Here is a 19,169-nt window from a genome sequence, read left to right on the forward strand (position 1 = left end):
ACATTCCAATGTATGTTTTTGTTTTTATTTTCCAAACGTATTAAGGAGTAATATACTTAGTTAGGTAATTAGAACTAGTGGGAGTCTGGCAGCCAACAACAGTGCAAACATCGCTGCACATTCTGTTTGTGTGCACAGGTAAATAAGTGCTGTACTTACAACAACCTGCGTCAACAGCATTAGCGTTTTCGTGTGAAAACTGCCAGTCTTCCCCAAACATGCATGTAATGAAACTAAGAAAACCTTTTTACAAACTAAGGCTATAATCAACAAAATACAACTAGATAACCTTAAATATTCAATCAGAACGTATAAACAATAATTACTTAATGTCTTCTTTAAAAATAACAGATGATCTAGTTATGTTTACATGGAGTAAATTATATAACATTCTCCCCCACTGAATTTAGGAAGTTAGTCATTGAAACGTTCAGGGATCCTTCTTATTCTTGATCCTCTTCGAGGAGAAACTATTTTATTTTCTTGATTGAACTGTTACTCCATGTAAACATAACTAGATCATCTGTTATTTTTAAAGAAGACATTAAGTAATTGTTTATACGTTCTGATTGAATATTTAAGGTTATCTAGTTGTATTTTGTTGATTATAGCCTTAGTTTGTAAAAAGGTTTTCTTAGTTTCATTACAATTTAATCAACAAAATACAACTAGATAACCTTAAATATTCAATCAGAACGTATAAACAATAACTTAATGTCTTCTTTAAAAATAACAGATGATCTAGTTATGTTTACATGGAGTAAATTATATAACAATGCACAAGGCTGTCGCATTCACTACTTTCACACATTATTCCACTCCTCACAACTGATCTGCATCACTAATTTATTTCACTCGAGACTGGGGTAGAGTAGTTATATCAACATTGCTTGAATAAGTAAATTTACAGCAGTAATAAAACAGCAATTAATTAAAGAGTCAACGTATCGTGTTAATTTCTAACTCAACAAATTAACACATTTATGGTGGGAAGAGTTCACTTAATGCGACTTTTGAGTTGAGCACAATTCAGACGATTTACTATGAGGAGAGATGAAATAGAGCTGAACTCCACATTTGCATTACAAAAATTGAATTCAATTTATAGAAACGTGAATAATTGAAATATATTTTGAGGTTATAAATCGCAACAACGCGTATAAACCAGTTTAGCACTACATTTGCATGATTTATTATTGCGCGTTTAGAGAGTTATTTGGCGGCGGTTTTTGTGACACTTAACGATGACAAATGTTCTCATTTTTTTATGCTCATGGCGCTCTCGTTTTAACATTCTTACTCGATTACCTCGTTCTCGTGGTCTTTGGACTCTAGCAAACGTCTGCTTCAGGTTTAAAAATTGAAACCTATTTAAGCAGACTAAACCCACATACAGATGTACTGTACTGAAGAAATTCGGCTCGGACACAAATAAAAGTATTCAATCCTAGGAAGTCACTCTGGATGGTATATATTTTCAAGGGTTTCTAAACCAACAAACCAGGGGTTGGATAGTAGTTTTACACTATTACGCTGGGTTTATTTTGAAATTGAATTAAAGGTGTTACAATCGGTGTTCGATTGCATAAATTGTCTTAGGTACTTTGGTATTATCCGGAAACCACTCTGTCCCTATCTATCATGCACATGTCACAAGTAGTGCCGAAGTTAAAGTTCACCTTTACGAGCGCTCACGTGATCTAAGCTTGAGTTTTGGTACTATCTCCAGGGTATTGCCCGGGGCACCACCGGAGCCCTCGTTGGTGAGCATTTCCGATCGATACTTTCTCAACCTTAGATAACTTGCCAGATCGTCGTCCATCGTGATCTGACGTCAGAATAGTTAGATTATTTTTAGTTCATTAATTACTCTTTGTTGTTCAGCTAGCTTTATATATAGCTTTTTTGTATTTAGTTACATCTGTTGCTAGCTTTTTAAAGTGCCATTGTTTACTTTATCCACGTATTAAATTGAAACCATCTGGAAAACTAAACATTTTAAAGCTCCGTCTGATTATCGTTAGAGATCTAAAAGCGAGTGGGTGGGCATTAACGTTAATTTTTCTATAGAACAAAAGGCACTTTCTACAGTGAACTCTTTTTAAATCGTACATCAAGCACAAATTGAGAAGCCAGTGATTATTTCCCTGTAAAAAATTCTTTAGCGTGGCTTGTGGCGCGGTGTTGCCAGCTGTAACGGAAGATCTAGTGACGGAATAATCAACTGAGTTCAACAATCGAGTGATCGTTGCTGCTAATCTTTACTTCTCATCTATCTTCCTGAATCATTTACCTTCACAATTTAAATTAACACGCATTTACACAGAATGCGAGCAAAATTAATGATACAATAAAAACCAGAATAACCGAACTCTGAAGAACAAACCGGATGTAAACAACCGGAACGAATTGAGACGCCTCAAGGTGAGGGGGGAAGTGGGGTGCGGTAAAATCCCAATGATGTGCCTAGTACTATAGTTGCTTTGTACACAGACTTCATCTCTTCTTACTTTTAAACTCCATGACGAAACATCAATTATCGAGTTCTCTCGAGACGGGGCCCGCGGGCTGACGGTAAAGCTCTCACACCCGAGACCGAGCCATATGTTACCGCATGAATGATGAGTGCAGAGTCGGGCTTCAGCTCTAATTTATAGCCAATGATATCTCCTTATGGTGCGGAGCGGCGCGCGGCCCGCTCTCCTACAGCCATCACTTACTCTTTATATTTACTGCTTGGGTCCACTTCTGTTCCCTTGGTTATTATACGCCCGAGTTACACAGCAAGTGTTCTACGTCTATGAAGCCTAAAATTGGAACTTTAAACTGATTTTCAAGCGTAATTGTTAAAGGATTATGTAATCAGGAAAAGGAAAGGACGCAAGTTATTAAAAATCACACGTGAAAATCTGCAACATTGAAGTGAAGAAGTACGTAGTATCTTTCACGCAGTCATAAGCGGCACCGAACTGGTTTCGTCTTGCGAACCCCTGCCGTCACTGCAAACGGTCGGCGTCGTGCTGTGTCCGATGTTGCAAAAAAAGACGTCAGGAAAAAACGTCGTTCAGCTTTACATTGTACGGACAAAACAGGAGCGTTTGAAATGGGATGTGGTGTCTCTTTAGTGAGATTCTCGCAGATGACGGTGGACTAAAAGGAAGGGTAAAAGTTAGACTAGGCTCAGGTGCCTACCCTTTTATTTACTTTTTACGGATTTGGCTGATTCTGCACCGAGCCAAACTTGAAACTCAGAGAACCTCCTTGCAGAAACGTATTAGCCTGGAATTCAAGGAAATGGAGAAAGTCTATTATCTCCTCAACTTCCATACTTCCAAAGGTAAAAAAGCTCCTGAACCTCATAGACGACAAGGGGATAAAAACTCCCATTGCAGATTCAAGAGTTACAAGAAATTAGGTTGATCTCTTGGCTTTCATGAATTGTCACGATCCTATTTGACTGAGTACAAATGGCTGAAACAATGAGAAGAAAGAACTGCTTGAAAAACGGGAATCCAGGTGAGATCTGCAAGGTCAGCTGGGGTCTGTCTGTAATCCAGCAATCACGAGGTATAAGATGATTCGCAGCAAACAACGGTATTGTACAATCTGTGCGCCCAGCCACAGCAGCGCTGCGAGTGAGGATGATAGTGAGGTCAACACCACACCAGTAGCCGAAGCTGCTGACTACGCATTCCTTCTGTAAACACTGCAGCAGTCTAGACTATACATCAGCATGGCTGATATGCATCCTCAAACTGTATCAATTCCCAACATTTATCATTACAAATTCTTCGAAAAAAAGATTCGGATACGATATTTAGAAGAATAATAAATTGGTTTTGGGAAGGCTCTTGGAAGAAGGTAGTTTTGAAGGCCCTATCATAAACGGTGGAATACAGCCGAAAAAGCCTTATTCCGTTATTCTTTTAACTTGGTTTACCTTAAAAATAACTTCCTAACATCCATCGCTTCAATAAGGGGACAGCAGAAAACCGCCAGAAACCAGTCAACAATTGTTAAGTCCTTGTAGGGTTCTCATCTCTACCCCACCCACAATCGAGTCTGATTAAAAAAACCCGAGTGTTTACTCAGTGTAATGAAAATATAACTTGAATTCGTGATGTGTGTGTGTTTCGTTTTTATCCAAAAAAACGAGTACTTGGCAGTTACCAGAGAGATATTGCACAAAAATGTAGCGATGATGCAACTCGGTATTTTATTTAGCATCCAGCCATTTCCTATTAAGTTATATAAAAGTAATCTGCCGCCGCTATTTTGTGACAGTGTTGTGGCTTACTGTCAAGTGTCTTACCGCAGTTGTCGTCATGACCATTGCTATTAGCTAAATGACTCACACGATAATAGTAGCAACAACCACGGAAATGTAATGGCGGAAAGAACTATTATTCTTCCTTGCAACCGAACGATACACCATTCACAGTTTCAGTACATTACTTTAAAAGAAAATGAGGTCTGTTTTAAGGGGTTTATAAGTTTTTTCCTGAAAACGTGAAAAGTGAAATTGGCCTAAAATTCATCAAACTCTAACGGTTACCATTACACAACAAAAGTAATTATAAAAACAATATAATCAGGTATCAAATGAAACTAATCTAGAATGGTAAGCTCCGATAGGTCGAACGACTGAAAGACACGGCTTCCGTCGTCTCAACTGTCAACAACTCAGCGTGCAATGGAAGGATCGACTTCTAACACAACCTCTGCATCGCGTCGGCTCAGCCAGACAGACGGACAATGGCTTGGCAGCTGGCACAGTTCCCACCCATCGAATGTGAACGTGCAGCGTTGTGCAAGAACTGGCCGTAGCCCACATTCCACGATGTAACATCCCCCGCCTACACTCGTACACAGTTGCCGTGACCGCTGACCCTAATCGGCGCCGTTAAAATTAACTCCCGCGTTGAACTTTGCGAAACGCCAGTCAAATTTACGGCCAATCATATCACCGACGAGATTGATTTAGCCCTGCTGAATCACAGTGTTTGTGTTGGCATTAGAGTGATTGTTAGTGAAGAAGCGTGGGGGTCCCCCAAGGATGACTCTTGTAATCCTTCTTCATAATTCAAAGTAAGAAAAACGGGATACTGCACAACAGCATGCCAACGCAGATTGTGTCTACTAGCACCGACCTTTGTATTTTAAATTTACAATGAGTCCTGATCTCATCTGCATAAACGGTAAGGAAGGAACTTGAACCTCGTAGACCGAGTGTCTGTCCTTGTACAATGTACCTCCGGACATTATACCCCATACAACCCACTGGCTACAAATTCAATGCATGATTATTACCATGATCTTTACGTCCCAATCAGTAAAGCTTAGGTCTTCAATCAGTATTACGAGCTCTTCATGCGTCCTAACATCCAAAAAATCCTGCGAAATCCAAAAAAATTATTCTTGCAGAGCACCAACTTCGATCATCGCTCACCCTCTTTTACAGCCTTCTACGATTGTTATGGTCGTTTCAACCACAGCGGCAGTGATATCACTCACCTACTATTCTTACGATGTTTTCCATGACAACGATTTGTTTGGAGCTTCTAAAACTAGAATCGACAGCATCTCATATAAGTTTGTTCTATTCCGGGACCTCCGACTTGGAGGCGCAAACCTTAATAATATTACTAATTTTGTAAGTGCAGATACCAAAATTATAACTCCCAAGTGAATTTTTGATTATTTTAATTTGAAGATGAGGCGTGTGTATAGGTTAATTTGATATCGTTCATTCTTTACACTATAAAGGAAGCCGTCACATTATACCTTATATCATAATAAAAAGTGTAGTAATACTCCACTCTCCATACACCAATACAACACACAAACCATAGACTGCAGTTTAGACAGCCACTCCAAACTAAATCGCCTTAATTAAGAGGGTACCTCCTCCCCCTGTTCTCGACCCATGACAGGACAATTGTGGATACGCTACCGGTACTCAGTACATGACGGCTGAATGGTCCACAGCCGGGGAGAAGGATATGGGAGCGGCCCGGGCGGATACACGGACACTGGCTCCGACCGTGCATATAGCGAGCGTATGTATGGGTCCTATATCACAATACGGAGTAGGCCGGTCGCGAACTGGGACACGACTAGGTCTCCAGGCAACCGGCGCGGTCTGTGACGGCGTGATGACGGCCGGGCTTGTTAACATACATGATATACATACACTCAGTTCCGTCACTCGCCATTTGTGTGAAAATCCGGTCCACTTACAGTACCAAGCCACTTGATTCCGGACATGACTTCAAACCTCTTATGGTGTGCAAGACAATTATTAATTATCGTAATTGTAAATCAGTGAATTAATACATAAAATCTTTGGAGACAAATAACAGTTAGCAAATATGATTTTATTCGCAGTTTTTTTCAGGTAATATATAAAACACGATCACTTTTGTCAAATCAAATTAAGTTATTGCCACACATAAATATACCATATTCCTGTACACAAATTAAATTATAACTGTCCATACATTAAATTGAATTACAATGTTTTCCAATGTCCACATTGTTGTTAAACCGTTAAACAACATAGAAATCAGATTATTAAGATCAGAATGTTATTATTAAAATAGTGAGGTCTGTTATGAGGGTTTTATAAGTTTTTCCCAAAGAAAGAGAAAATTGAAATTGGCCTAAAATTGATCAAATCCTAACGTTTACCATTACGTAACCAAACATCTGGAACCTACGTTCCAAGTTATATGCCTGTACAAATTTCAACTATAACTGTGGTCGATACATGAAATTGAATTACTATTTTGTTTACACTGTCCACGTGTTAAACCGTATAAGAATATACAAATCAAATTATTAAGATTAGAATGTTTTTATTAAAAACAGTTAGGTCTGTTTTGAGAGTTTTATAACATTTTTCCGAATACAGTTAAAAATGAAATTGGCCTAAAATTAATCAAACACTAACGCTCGCCGCCGTTACGTAACCAAACATCTGAACATACGTGTACAGAGTGGATTCACATGTTTCTGCTCGGCACGTTGACATGTTGTGGGAGTAAGTAAGTAGCAGGTGGTGGAGGGGAGGGGGAGGGAGTGAGGTCACGTGTGTGAGTGCAGGTGCAAGGTCACACTGCCATCAGATACTGCACCACAACGGGAACCCACGTCTAGTGCACATTACACCGCTCGCACTCTCAGGCCTAACTTTATTGTGTTCTAGTGTTGCGCAGGATGTGATAAGCATCTCCAAATCGCGTCACTCCTTCAACTTAACGGTGCTGTGACGTACAAGTTTTACGACACCGTCTCACTTACTACTTGCACGCAATAGCCGGTGGAGTAAAATGGGCAAAATTATAAATAGTACAGATAATACACAAGGCACAAGTACACACATCTCGTAAGAATTTAACATTCCATTTCATCGTTAATCATAATATAATCTATCAAATATAAAGAACTAGCAGTTACCCGTAACTGTACAGTTACAGTTTTGACAACACAAAATTACAGATTTTCGAGAAAGTTCCAAATTTAAAAACTAGTTATTGCACATTATCGCAAACATATAGTGTTATTGCACATTATTGCAAACATATAGTGTTATTGCACATTATCGCAAACATATAGTGTTATTGCACATTATCGCAAACATATAGTGTTATTGCACATTATCGCAAACATATAGTGTTATTGCACATTATCGCAAACGTATAGTGTTATTGCACATTATCGCAAATATAATCGTGCTAATTATTGTACCTAACTGCTTGGCAAATTTGTGCATACTTATGGCATATCTACACGTGATACTAAAAACAAAATACATAATGGACCACTTTAACGTTACCGCCTGCAAACATACGGCTTGTTAATTTGGTCTTTTTATCGCTCTGCTACATATTGACTAGACAAACACTAAAATGATCTTACAAACTTGAGTTCTCAAAGGGCAACGCATTATTACAGGGAGGTCGTATTTCCCTGGTTACGCTTTGTAGAATCATTCCTTTAACCGAGACAAACATTTTATGAAGTTAATTAAGTATACAGTCTCTCGTGATTATTTTTCCGTCTTCTGCATGTACGCATTTTCTTTTACAAAAATCCACAACTTTAAAACGATCCAAGTTGCAGTGTTCAAAAATCGGCATGGATATCATTATCAAATCGGAACCTTTGCTGCCCACATATATTTAAAAACTAATAGATGAAAATCGTAGATTTTATATATTAAAAAATATATTATAAAATTTCAAAAAGACCTATGTAACTAAAAAAATCCAAGAGACAAATACTGTAACTTAAAAAGAGCACATCGTTTAAACACCTCGTTTAGTAGGATACGAGACAAATTACCGATCCAATTGGAAATCAATAATGTTGCTCTTAATTTAAAGGTGAAGAAGTGAAGAACGAAAAAATAATTAAACTTTAAATTGTTTTTACTCCAACAACCATTCGACTCGCTTACATATCTTGTCGGTGCGGATGCGAGAAACAGAAGTACAGTGCACCAGAAGAAATACCTGCAGTTACCAATACCACAGAATATGTTAAACCCAGGAACAAATTGAGTTATATTGAGTTACAACAAAACCAGTCGAACAGCAAATTCGTAATAATTAATATGGGAACAATAATGGTTTACCCGAGGCAGTTTTATTGCTTTACATTTCAACCAAAGAGCAACAGAAGTCTGTTGGTCAGAATCAAGAAAGTAACCTAGATATACGTCACGTATAAGGCTAGCAAATTAAGAAGACTTATATTTACTTGAATTATTATCTGCTATCAAACTAAAGCAATTAATAAATAAACCTACCTTCGTTCTGTTGAGGGGATTGGTAAAGTCCCATCCTGGAGCTACGAACAGATATCCACACTTTGCCACCTTCCTCGTTGCCTGCAAACAAACAAACAATTGTGATGACAATTCTTACAAAAAATTCAACAACACATCCGATTAAAATTTAAATATATGTAAATGATAGAAGAATTTTTTTTAATTTTAGTTGTACATTGTTGAAGGAACTAACTGAGCATTAGCGAAGTCATCATTCTGAACAGCCCTATAAAGCCCTCTCTGATGGAGCAGAGATTTCACAATGGTGTCTGGTGTCAGTTTGTGAGTTCGGAATTGAGCAGAACGCCAGGTTTCGCAAGGATCGTAAACTTAATTCTGAAAAAGCGTAGATCAGTTATCGATTCCAGGAAAATCGAGAAGAATCAGCCCTCGGAGTGACCAGAATCAATTACGAAACCCTACAGAAGACAAGAACCGGAATTCCTTGAACAGGTCACTATCGGTCATGAATTCCCGGAATTGACAAAAGTTGGCCAACAATCCTGGAATTTAGATCTCTACTGACTACATAATGCTACGGTTAACAGCACAGATCCAGGTCCATACCTCACTCCGGCAAATGGACTGTCAGAATAATATATAAATGATATAAGAATGTATTTTTAATTTTAATTGTACATTGCTGAAGGAACACAGAGCCTAGTATCATGGAAGGAACTACCTACTAGCTGAGCATTAGCGAAGGTCATCATCTAAAGCCCTCTCTGATGGAGCAGAGATTTCACAATGGTGTCTGGTGTCAGTTTGTGAGTTCGGAATTGAGCAGAACGCCAGGTTTCGCAAGGATCGTGGACTTAATTCTGAAAAAGCGTAGATCAGTTATCGATTCCAGGAAAATCGAGAAGAATCAGCCCTCGGAGTGACCAGAATCAATTACGAAACCCTACAGAAGACAAGAACCGGAATTCCTTGAACAGGTCACAATCGGTCATGAATTCCCGGGATTGACAAAAGTTGGCCAACAATCCTGGAATAGAGTTCTCTGCTGACTACATAATGCTACGGTTAACAGCGCAGATCCAGGTCCATGTCTCACCCCGGCAAATGAACTGTCGGCCCGACCGTGCCGCGTGTGCGGATATTTATTAACCCGCCATTATCGAGTACGGGTACGGACGGAATACTCAGACATTCAACATGATTTACGCTTATTTTAATTGTGCCGCTTCTCACAGCTCAGCGTTACCGAGTTATTGGTTTCCCTAATAGTGCTTCCACGGGAATAATAACAAGCGCAGCGTGATATTTAACGCCTCCGGGTTTGTACAAGTATGCAAATTCCTTTTCGAAATATGCGTCCCACTTAAAGGGTTCACATTTTACTCATAGATGAATAACAGATTAGGCTACAGCCTGAAACGTGTTGTTCTGCAAGTAGTCCTAAATTTTGGTTTCTGGAGAATGTCGAAATGTACGTGGTTTTTCTATCAAAGCAAAGGATCTTGATTTCATACTTGGTAAAAAAAACACTCTATATTCAACTCTATAAACAACCATTACAATATTGAAGTAACGTTTCCTCGAGTTCACTCAAAACAGTACAAACGTATTTTGAGGAAGGAGATAGTTTAGGCGATTGTGGGTGCATACACATTCCCCCTATAGACATTGACTTTCAGCATAGTCCCACAAAAGGATGAACGACTCCAGTATGTAATCCTGTGCTACATCTGCACGCGTATCCTAATATGGCCCACCAAATATGGTTTCTAAGAAACTTACAAAACCTTACGGTATTGACAGTTGTACAAGCCCTATATCCTCTGAATCTTTTTCCCAATAATACATCCTTCCCAATACCAATATAAAAATCTTTTTAAATCTCTGCTACGTCTCGATAACAGAGATTTAACTGAGACAGTATACAGCAATTAGGCGAAAATCTGGAAAAGAGCCTCACGAACAGACTCTTTCTGTATAAAAATGGCCATGATTTTGCTTTATGAATGAGACGTTCATGGCTTACTAATCTAATAGGGATTTTATTTCTTACAATATTTTGGATTTTAATTTTAGCTGTAAATAATGTGCAGTTGTTTTAAAAGGTCAGCGACAATGAAGAATTGAAATCTAGAGTTCCCCAAACAACCTCAGTGGAAAGTCTGGACCAAACTGTTGAATACTGCATCCTAAAACAATACTACTATGCAATGACTGATTCCAAAACTTTTCGAAATTACCTCCACAAGGTACTGATTGCGCTTTGTGGGCATTTCATGAAAGCGTCAGCGTTTTACTGAATAATACCCAATAGCACACTGAAAAGATTTCAATTAAATGGCAACAGGCCAGAAAATCATGTGCGAAACGTGGCAGACACGGGTACTAGAGACAACGGGCAGACCGCGGGGGAGTTCTGCTCTGTTTGACGGGATAACCGAGACCGATCTGATTGAGTCGCAGACGCTGACCCGCCGCGGTCTCCTGGCTGTCTACTGAGTCCTTGGACCGATCCGTTCTTCCTTTGAACTACGGTATAGCGAGAGATCAAACAAGCGAAAGATTCGTTCTTACATAACACGGTTAAGTGTCGCAGACGCTGACCCGCAGCGCTGTCTACTGAATCCTTGGGCAGAACCGTTCTTCCTTTGAGCTACGGTGAAGCAAGAGATCAAACAAACGAAAGATTCGTTCTTACACTACACGGTTAAGTGTCGCAGACGCTGACCCGCCGCGCTGTCTCCTGGCTGTCTACTGAATCCTTGGGCAGAACCGTTCTCCTTTGAGATCAAACAAACGAAAGATTCGTTCTTACACTACACGGTTATTCCAAGAAGGTTAAGTGCCGATGTCGGTCTTACGCTACTGCCCAGTTCAAAATCACAAAAACATCTGAGATTAGCTGTTGCGATACACTATATCCCGGTGCCAATTTCCAGACGAGTCTCTCGTCCCTGTGTACTTTCTTCCTGGAGAAGGTGGCCGCTGCGAGTTGGCACTACAGCAGACGCACTTTCTCGCACCTGCCCACTCACCGGGACGCACGTGCGTATTGATGGGACGCCAAAGGGCAACGCTTTCCGACACTGCCCGATATGGCTCGGCCTGGACAGACTCGGAATGACTTTCCCCATTCATGCGTTCCACGTTCGGTCTCGCGGCCCAACAGGCGGTTTGATTTACTGCCGACACCACGGGTCATCGCGCGTGCTATCGACGCCGCAGGAGATTCGCTCAATCGTGTGAATGTGATAACATTGGAGCCCGCCAGACAATGGGCTCCGATATTGAATAGTCTCAACTGATGGCTATATCACTGTTTTCTGCACAACTGCTTGAATTATGAGGTTGGATTACCCTGTGTAAAATTGTTTCTGGAGAAAGTCCGTCTACTAAATTCACCCTTATACGTGTGAATATGATAACATTGGAGCCCGCCAGACAATGGGCTCCGATATTGAATAGTCTCAACTGATGGTTATATCACTGTTTTCTGCACAACTCCTGCTGCTGGGGAAGATCTGTCTGCCAAATTCAACCCTTGTACGGACTTTAATGAGGTTGTACAATACTTTAAGGAGATCAAATTAAAGTGTAAAGGAGTAGTCGTTCTCGAAAAGAATTTAGATTATATCATTTACTTTCATAACTCTTGTAAACGGTTACGAACCATCTTGTTACAGACCAAGTTCCAAGAACTTTTTGAAATGCAACGAAAGTAACAATGTGTATTGTTTATACTCTTTTCTTCCTTATAAAGGTGTCAAACACTTTATCTGAATGACTATTGAAGCACAATGTGAATTGTATGAGTGGTTTGTTTAAAACGATCCTCATAAAATATACCAACTAGTAGTAAGACATGAAGCACACAAATACGAATGTGCACGTGGGAAAGCCTCATACCGTGCCATGAGTTATACGTCGCGTCTTCTAGTCCACAAAGAGTAACACTAATCAAAATAGTGTTAATTTTCACTGCAAATATATAAAAAAAAATTCTGATGTCTTTAATAATATTAATTTTAAAGATACTATCATCAATTCCTGAAGTATCTGCAGGTACTCATTGAAAACTACACTGTTGTTTACCAGACATTCTAATTCTGAAGAAGAAGTGCCTCCAAAAAGAATTTTACTGAATTAAATCTCAGACTACAACTCTGTTTACCATAGTCCATCGTTAGTGCCGTTATGTAAGACCAAAAAAGCCTAAGTAAATGAACTGGCAGTGCCATGTAAGACTCGCAAGCGCCCATTCAATGTTCTACAGCGGAATCATCACTTCGGCATTCATCGGTTGCAAAACCCTGCGCACGCTTCCCGATATCCGACCTCATACCAGAGAGCTCGCTCATATCTAGGCTAGCACTGCGCCTGCGCCACGGCTGTGCCCACGTAAGGTGGCATTCCTCCGCGCATGCGCATGTTTAATATTAATAACGAGCCGCTCACGCGCATGCGCTATACAGACGGGGGTCACCGCGCCCGCGCCGCGCCGCGCCATACATAACTAGCTAACCTCGTTGTACGCGACGAGAACGGATAGTTCACGATGTTATATCAGCGTCCATGTGTTAACAAGGTATCAGCCGCCTGCCTAGACAACATTCCATTCCTGGACGCGTGAACAAAAGAATAAGTACCTAACTAAGCAAGCTATGAATTACGACTTAACAGTGTTGCACTGGGAAAATAAATGTGTAGGGAACACAACTGCATTACATTACTCGGAATGGTTCCCTGGGATTAAAGAAAAAAAACAAACCCTATCACTTAAAATCTAAATTTGATTAGGTGAGGTCAAGAAGGAACGGTTCGTTTAACAAAATGCTAGGGGTGTTGAAATAGTATATTATCCAAAGTGAGATTATGTAAATAATTAATGTATTAATATAGTCACTAGTAGTTTAAATTGTTAAATAACTTTTCGTGGGCTGTGAAACACGATTGAACTATAGAGAGAGGTCGACCATCTCCGAAAACGAAAGCCGACATAAGAAGATACCACTTATAGTTTAAATAGCTTAAAATTTTCGTGGACTCTAAAACTCGAACCAACTATAGACCATCTTCGAGAACGAAAGCCGAGATGAGAGGGTACCACTCGATTCACTAACACTGCCTGAACTTCTCAAAATAAAACCGAGTGATTTTGTGTTAGTGTTGAGAGTTGACATTGACAAGCACTGAGGCATAACTGGCAAGGCGTCATTTACAATCTGAGACGCTAAGCATAAGAAACGTGTTTATGCTACGATGCCTTTCCACCCAGCTATCATTACAAACTAAAGTTGCAGTTAAACCAAAAAATTAGTTGTTCGTGAAACTAACACATCGAGAACACGGATACCGACACCTAATGGAGCGGAAGTAGGCGGAAGTGAAACTGAAGAGAAGGTCGATCGATGATTGGGCGATGATAATGATTATGAGCATGGAAAGTGATACCTGGTCCTGGTCCATTACGTGTTACGGCCGTGGACTCGCTACCGGACCGTGCCAGCACCTTCACGCGTTACGCTCCTTTAATCCGGAATGAAGCTACCAGTCGCTTTATTGTCCGTATCTCAGATGCAGACGTTTACCTGGTAACTCTCAAGTTCGCCTTTCACTCCTCTCTCAATGTGGAGAAGGGTCCACTGAGACACCACATGGAAACAGTACAATTAGCAAGTCATACAGTGGAGTGGCGTGATTCAAAGCAAGCAAGGGATCCATTCGAAATTTGTATATATCATTCCACAGTATCCCTTTATTATTTGCAGTATTAAGTGATGATAGATTTCATGAATTTCCTGTTTATTCATCCGACGTAACTGGACAGATTTACCCTGCAGGGATCACTTCTGGCTGGTTTATACCTTCCAGTTGAACCTACCACTGGGCACAGCGAAAACCGATGATGTGTCACTTAAATCTGGGCAACCCTATGGATGTCTAGGAGGCGGAACATCACTAACCGCAATTGTCGAGATTCTGGGGTGCAAGCGCAGTTCGATGGGTCTAGTCTACTGCGGTAGACGACTGTTGCAGTTTGATGGGGTTCGTTCCCTAACTATCAGAGGTTCTTGCTTGCCTCAACAAGGGTATGCCACCCCACTGCCTGCTTTGACTGGAGAGACTGGTTCAGAGCTGGCCTCCTCTTCTTCCGGGGTGACATGACTTTGAGATTAGTGGCCTAATTCTTGGCCATGGATCTCAATAGAAGGCGGCCCCTACCCCCTAACCTTACCCATTATGAATATCCTACCACACCGGAAGCAGCGCTAAGGTTCTTACAGGACTAAGTGCAATTTATAAGCTTCTTATCCTAAGAAGAAGAAGCAAAAAAAACTGGACAGATCACCTGATCGTGTAGTTTCTGGTAACTTATGGTTAGCACGAGTATGCAATATTTACAGCCAATATACCTGTCTTAAATAGACCGTAACTAAGATAGATTTAGGTAATAACGACTTCCGTCCTCAGCCAAGATTTAAAATCCAAATGGGGTCCGAATCCAAGTATCCGAATTCCGCACCTTATTGGCAACGCACGACAAAAGGAGGTGTTATTTGTATCACCACTGTACTCCTGACAAAAATCCGCCCTAAATGACTAGTAACCCCGATAATTGGGGCATCTAATGCACGCAACATAGGAACTTCATTCACTGTACGCATCCACCGAAGTAGAGTTGGAACGATAATATCCTTGCACGGATTCTTCTAGTCCTTCTGAAGACTTTGAGAGTCGCCGTCGACACCACCGCGGAGGAGTGAGTGGGCAGTGTGACGGACACTAACGGCGATATTTCGGCCTGGTCGCCGGCCTCTAGCGGTCAGCTGACCCACTAAGGTGGTTTACACTCCGCCGCCGCCGCCGCAACCGCTTCGTCCCTCCTCCGCAACGCGACGTCTCCCGAGGGCCGCGCCGTGATTGGTCGTGATAAGTGCCGTTTAGCATCGTAACATCCGCTACACTGTCCTTTCCGCTTCTTCTGCACTGCGGCGGTAAACCGCTCTACAGCACTGCTCATGTTCCATCGCAATAACTAGCAAAGGTATTTAGTAGAATGCACCAATGGCAGAGTCTTCAATAGTTGCGCACCACTGACTGTTGAGAGAGTAGGATGGAACATTCAAATTAAACAGCCAACACATGGTGCGTACTATGTAACTGAAAGCACTAAAATTTTAAAAAGCCATACAATGCTGGAACCTGGATTACGAAACCTTCTAGGACAGGATATTGTACAGCATTTTTAATTGACAAGAGAAATTAAGGACTATAATGTAAAAAATACCCTTTGTCAAAACCGTGGCTGTTCTGATCCAAGGCTTGGAAGTCAGGACTTAGATGATAAATCTTGGATGTTTTAGAATCACTGTTTCTATTTCACCCGGCCTTTATTCTAAAATAACTAGAAAAGATGTCAAGGTCAAATTCTGCTGACAAAGGTTTATCAACCGATATTAAAAACTGAACTTCAAAACCTATAAGAAGTCCAATACCGCCGAATAAATGAAAGAAATACTGGTATTCGCAATTTGTACTTTGTAAAAAGATCGATAGAAATGGTGACTGAAGGATTAGCGCATTGAATCTTTGCTAGAGTACGTCCGATTGCAATGGCAAAGGTCTTTGATAATGCACTCTTCGTGTAGACTTCACCTATGTACCCAGAGAAACCCTGTATGGAGTCTTCCATGCGTGCAAATTACATGGCTATTTTGAACCGCTCTGTTTTGATACACATTATTTCATTTGATAATACTGGATCTTTACTGAAGGATCTTGGAGAACCATATCTCTGTCAGTTGGGTATCATGTAAAATGAGGATTAACTTGTCTGACATAAGTGTATACGTTATTAATGAGTTAGTATATTTTCAGATTATCGCGTGCCATATTTTTACCAAAACATTAATAGCTTAAACTACTGTGCAAGTTGCAGCAGTATAATACGGTAAGACCAATGGAATTTTATTGACTTACACTGACTTAGTAACATCGCAAAACCGTTGGAGATAACTATAATATAATAATTCCTAAATCTGGTATGAATGTACTTAATTGTCTTTAACGGATAACACCTATCATTCAATATGGCGACTACTTATATTAATTTGTGAAATGTGTTTTTCAGTTAATTGTTCACACTCAAAAAATCTGAAAAGGTAATCTTTTACATTTGTGCGACATTTTGACTGTAGTATGAGGTACAATAGAGAAAATATACAATATTTAAAATTGCATTGCTTAAAAACTACTTGTATACTTATAACTATTTAGATATCTTGTAAAATTTAACGATTCTAGGTATCTAAATTTTTTTTAAATAATTTAATAACATGCCTAATGAAACGAGACATTATACCAACAACTATGTATAAATCAGCTTACAAAATTATATGTTTATCTTCAATATCACGTTTCACACAAGAGCCATCCATATGACCAACCTTCCATCAGACTTATAGTACAACGTTGTGATTAATTTTATCAGTCGATTTTTGTCATATTCTAACAAATACAACATAATTGTCTACATTCCCTTGTACTTTTTGTGCAATGCTTGATATTGCGAATTCAACCACAATTCTGTCGCTGGATTGACCTTTATCATCTCAAGATCAACAGCCAGTGGAACATACATGTAAAAAATCAATTCTATTTGTCAAATTCTAATATAAAACTACTGAAGAAAGAACTGAAGAAGGGGAAAACAGAATCACTTCAGATTAAATAAGAAAACAGGCCGTGGAAACCACTTAGGACCAGACTGGCGAAGAACTACGTACGTTATAGCCCACCGCAGAGATCTGTAGCATCTTATACCTGATTTTGAGAACTGGTTTCTTCTGTGTGCCCATTTTTGGGAGTATTCCGGATTCCAGGTGCAGTTCCCTGGAATCCTCGCCGCCAGGGCCACGCAAGGGAAGCCTGCGCCTGGAGGCCCAGTGTTGCAGACAGTGACACCTGTAATCAACACCGGAGTCCGACCACACCTTCGGCCGACCTTGGCGCCTACGGCCAACCTTCCAGCCTCCTTCCGCCTCTTCCGGGAACACCGCTGGCCTTCCGGTCGTGCGAAAAAGGGTACGGAGGCAAACAGCTGGAAGGGATGCATTCGCTTCGGACCACACAACAGAATCCTAGATGGGTGTTACTGCAGCAACAGAAACGCCGGAATGTAGAAACAAATACTGTAGAGTAAACCCTAGGGAATAATTGTATACCATTTACCTAACGGTGCACCGGAGGAAACTCAAATAATCAACGAGTCTCAAAAGTCCAGTTAACCTATAGTTACATTGTTAGCATGGACTGCCCTTGTTACATATACCATACGTAAATGTAGTCACAACGCTATTTCCAAATAGAAACCCGTTACTCTTTTAAAAACTGTAGTAGTGAAGGTAAATTTCATAGTTTTATTATCACCAAAAAAAGGACATTTAACAAAGTTTTAACACGAATATTGTTTCTAAAATGTACAGTACACCCTGAACACTCTCAGTGGTCTTTCTACCACACCCCGTCCAACAATGACCGACTTAGTGACCACTTCCAGCAACCTCAGGGTTGCCTGAAGCACGCCAAACGATAATCCAGATCAACACACAACCTAAGCCGATAAAATTGAACAGACCGAACGACTCATCGTTGTTGAAACCGTGAAAGCTACTTTCCCAAGTGATAACCATTTTATTTGCTGGAAAGAACTCGTCCTATTCCCGCATGCCACCATCATCAACCCACCGGCCTGGTACTAACACCACGCTCTGATTGTTCGGTGACGTGCACGGATTAGGTAGATCCTGTACCGGTCTACTTGGTCTACACGTGAAAATGTAGAATTTGGAAACGCAAACACGACAAGGGCAGTGCTGACACTGTAAGTCCAATATTTGATCCTTCCGTCACAGCCACTGCTGCTACCGGGTGACAATTACCAATCAACTGACCGTTCCTCTGACTGGTCCAATTAGCCCAATAGCCGCCAAGACCAATTGTCGGCCAATTAACTCATCTTCACGGCAGTGAGTCACGCTGTGATTACCGACGTTCAGACTGCATAATAACGAAACACTGACGACTTCAAGTACTCTGGTGATTTACAATGAGGCGACAACTGATTTTGACCTCCAGATGTGATAAATACAGCTCAGTTGTAAAAACTCATCTGACTAAATTGGCGTTTAAAGATCGGTTTTCATTCAAATGTTGTGGCAAAGGATAAGAAAGTTGTTTGCATTTCTATGGATCGCACAAGAGGCTGAACGAATAACCGCTACGCCACCTTTGATCACAACGAGACATTTCATCCACGACGAAACCTGTACTCCGGGATCCACGGTTAAGACAAATGTATTCCATCGAACATGGA

General features: G+C 40.5%; 1 protein-coding gene across 3 annotated transcripts in view; it reads right to left on the reverse strand.

Annotated features, from left to right (window-relative positions):
• Window positions 1-19,169, reverse strand: part of LOC124367497 (protein outspread) — a 250,443-nt gene that overhangs the window by 120,033 nt on the left and 111,241 nt on the right. For all 3 annotated transcript variants that reach the window (XM_046824355.1, XM_046824356.1, XM_046824354.1), the window contains exon 2: window positions 8,813-8,893. In XM_046824355.1, the coding sequence (XP_046680311.1) occupies window positions 8,813-8,893 (81 nt within the window). The remainder of the gene's footprint in view (window positions 1-8,812; window positions 8,894-19,169) is intronic.

The sequence above is a fragment of the Homalodisca vitripennis genome, chromosome 8, assembly GCF_021130785.1.
Source record: "Homalodisca vitripennis isolate AUS2020 chromosome 8, UT_GWSS_2.1, whole genome shotgun sequence".
Classification (NCBI taxonomy): Eukaryota; Metazoa; Arthropoda; class Insecta; order Hemiptera; family Cicadellidae; genus Homalodisca; species Homalodisca vitripennis.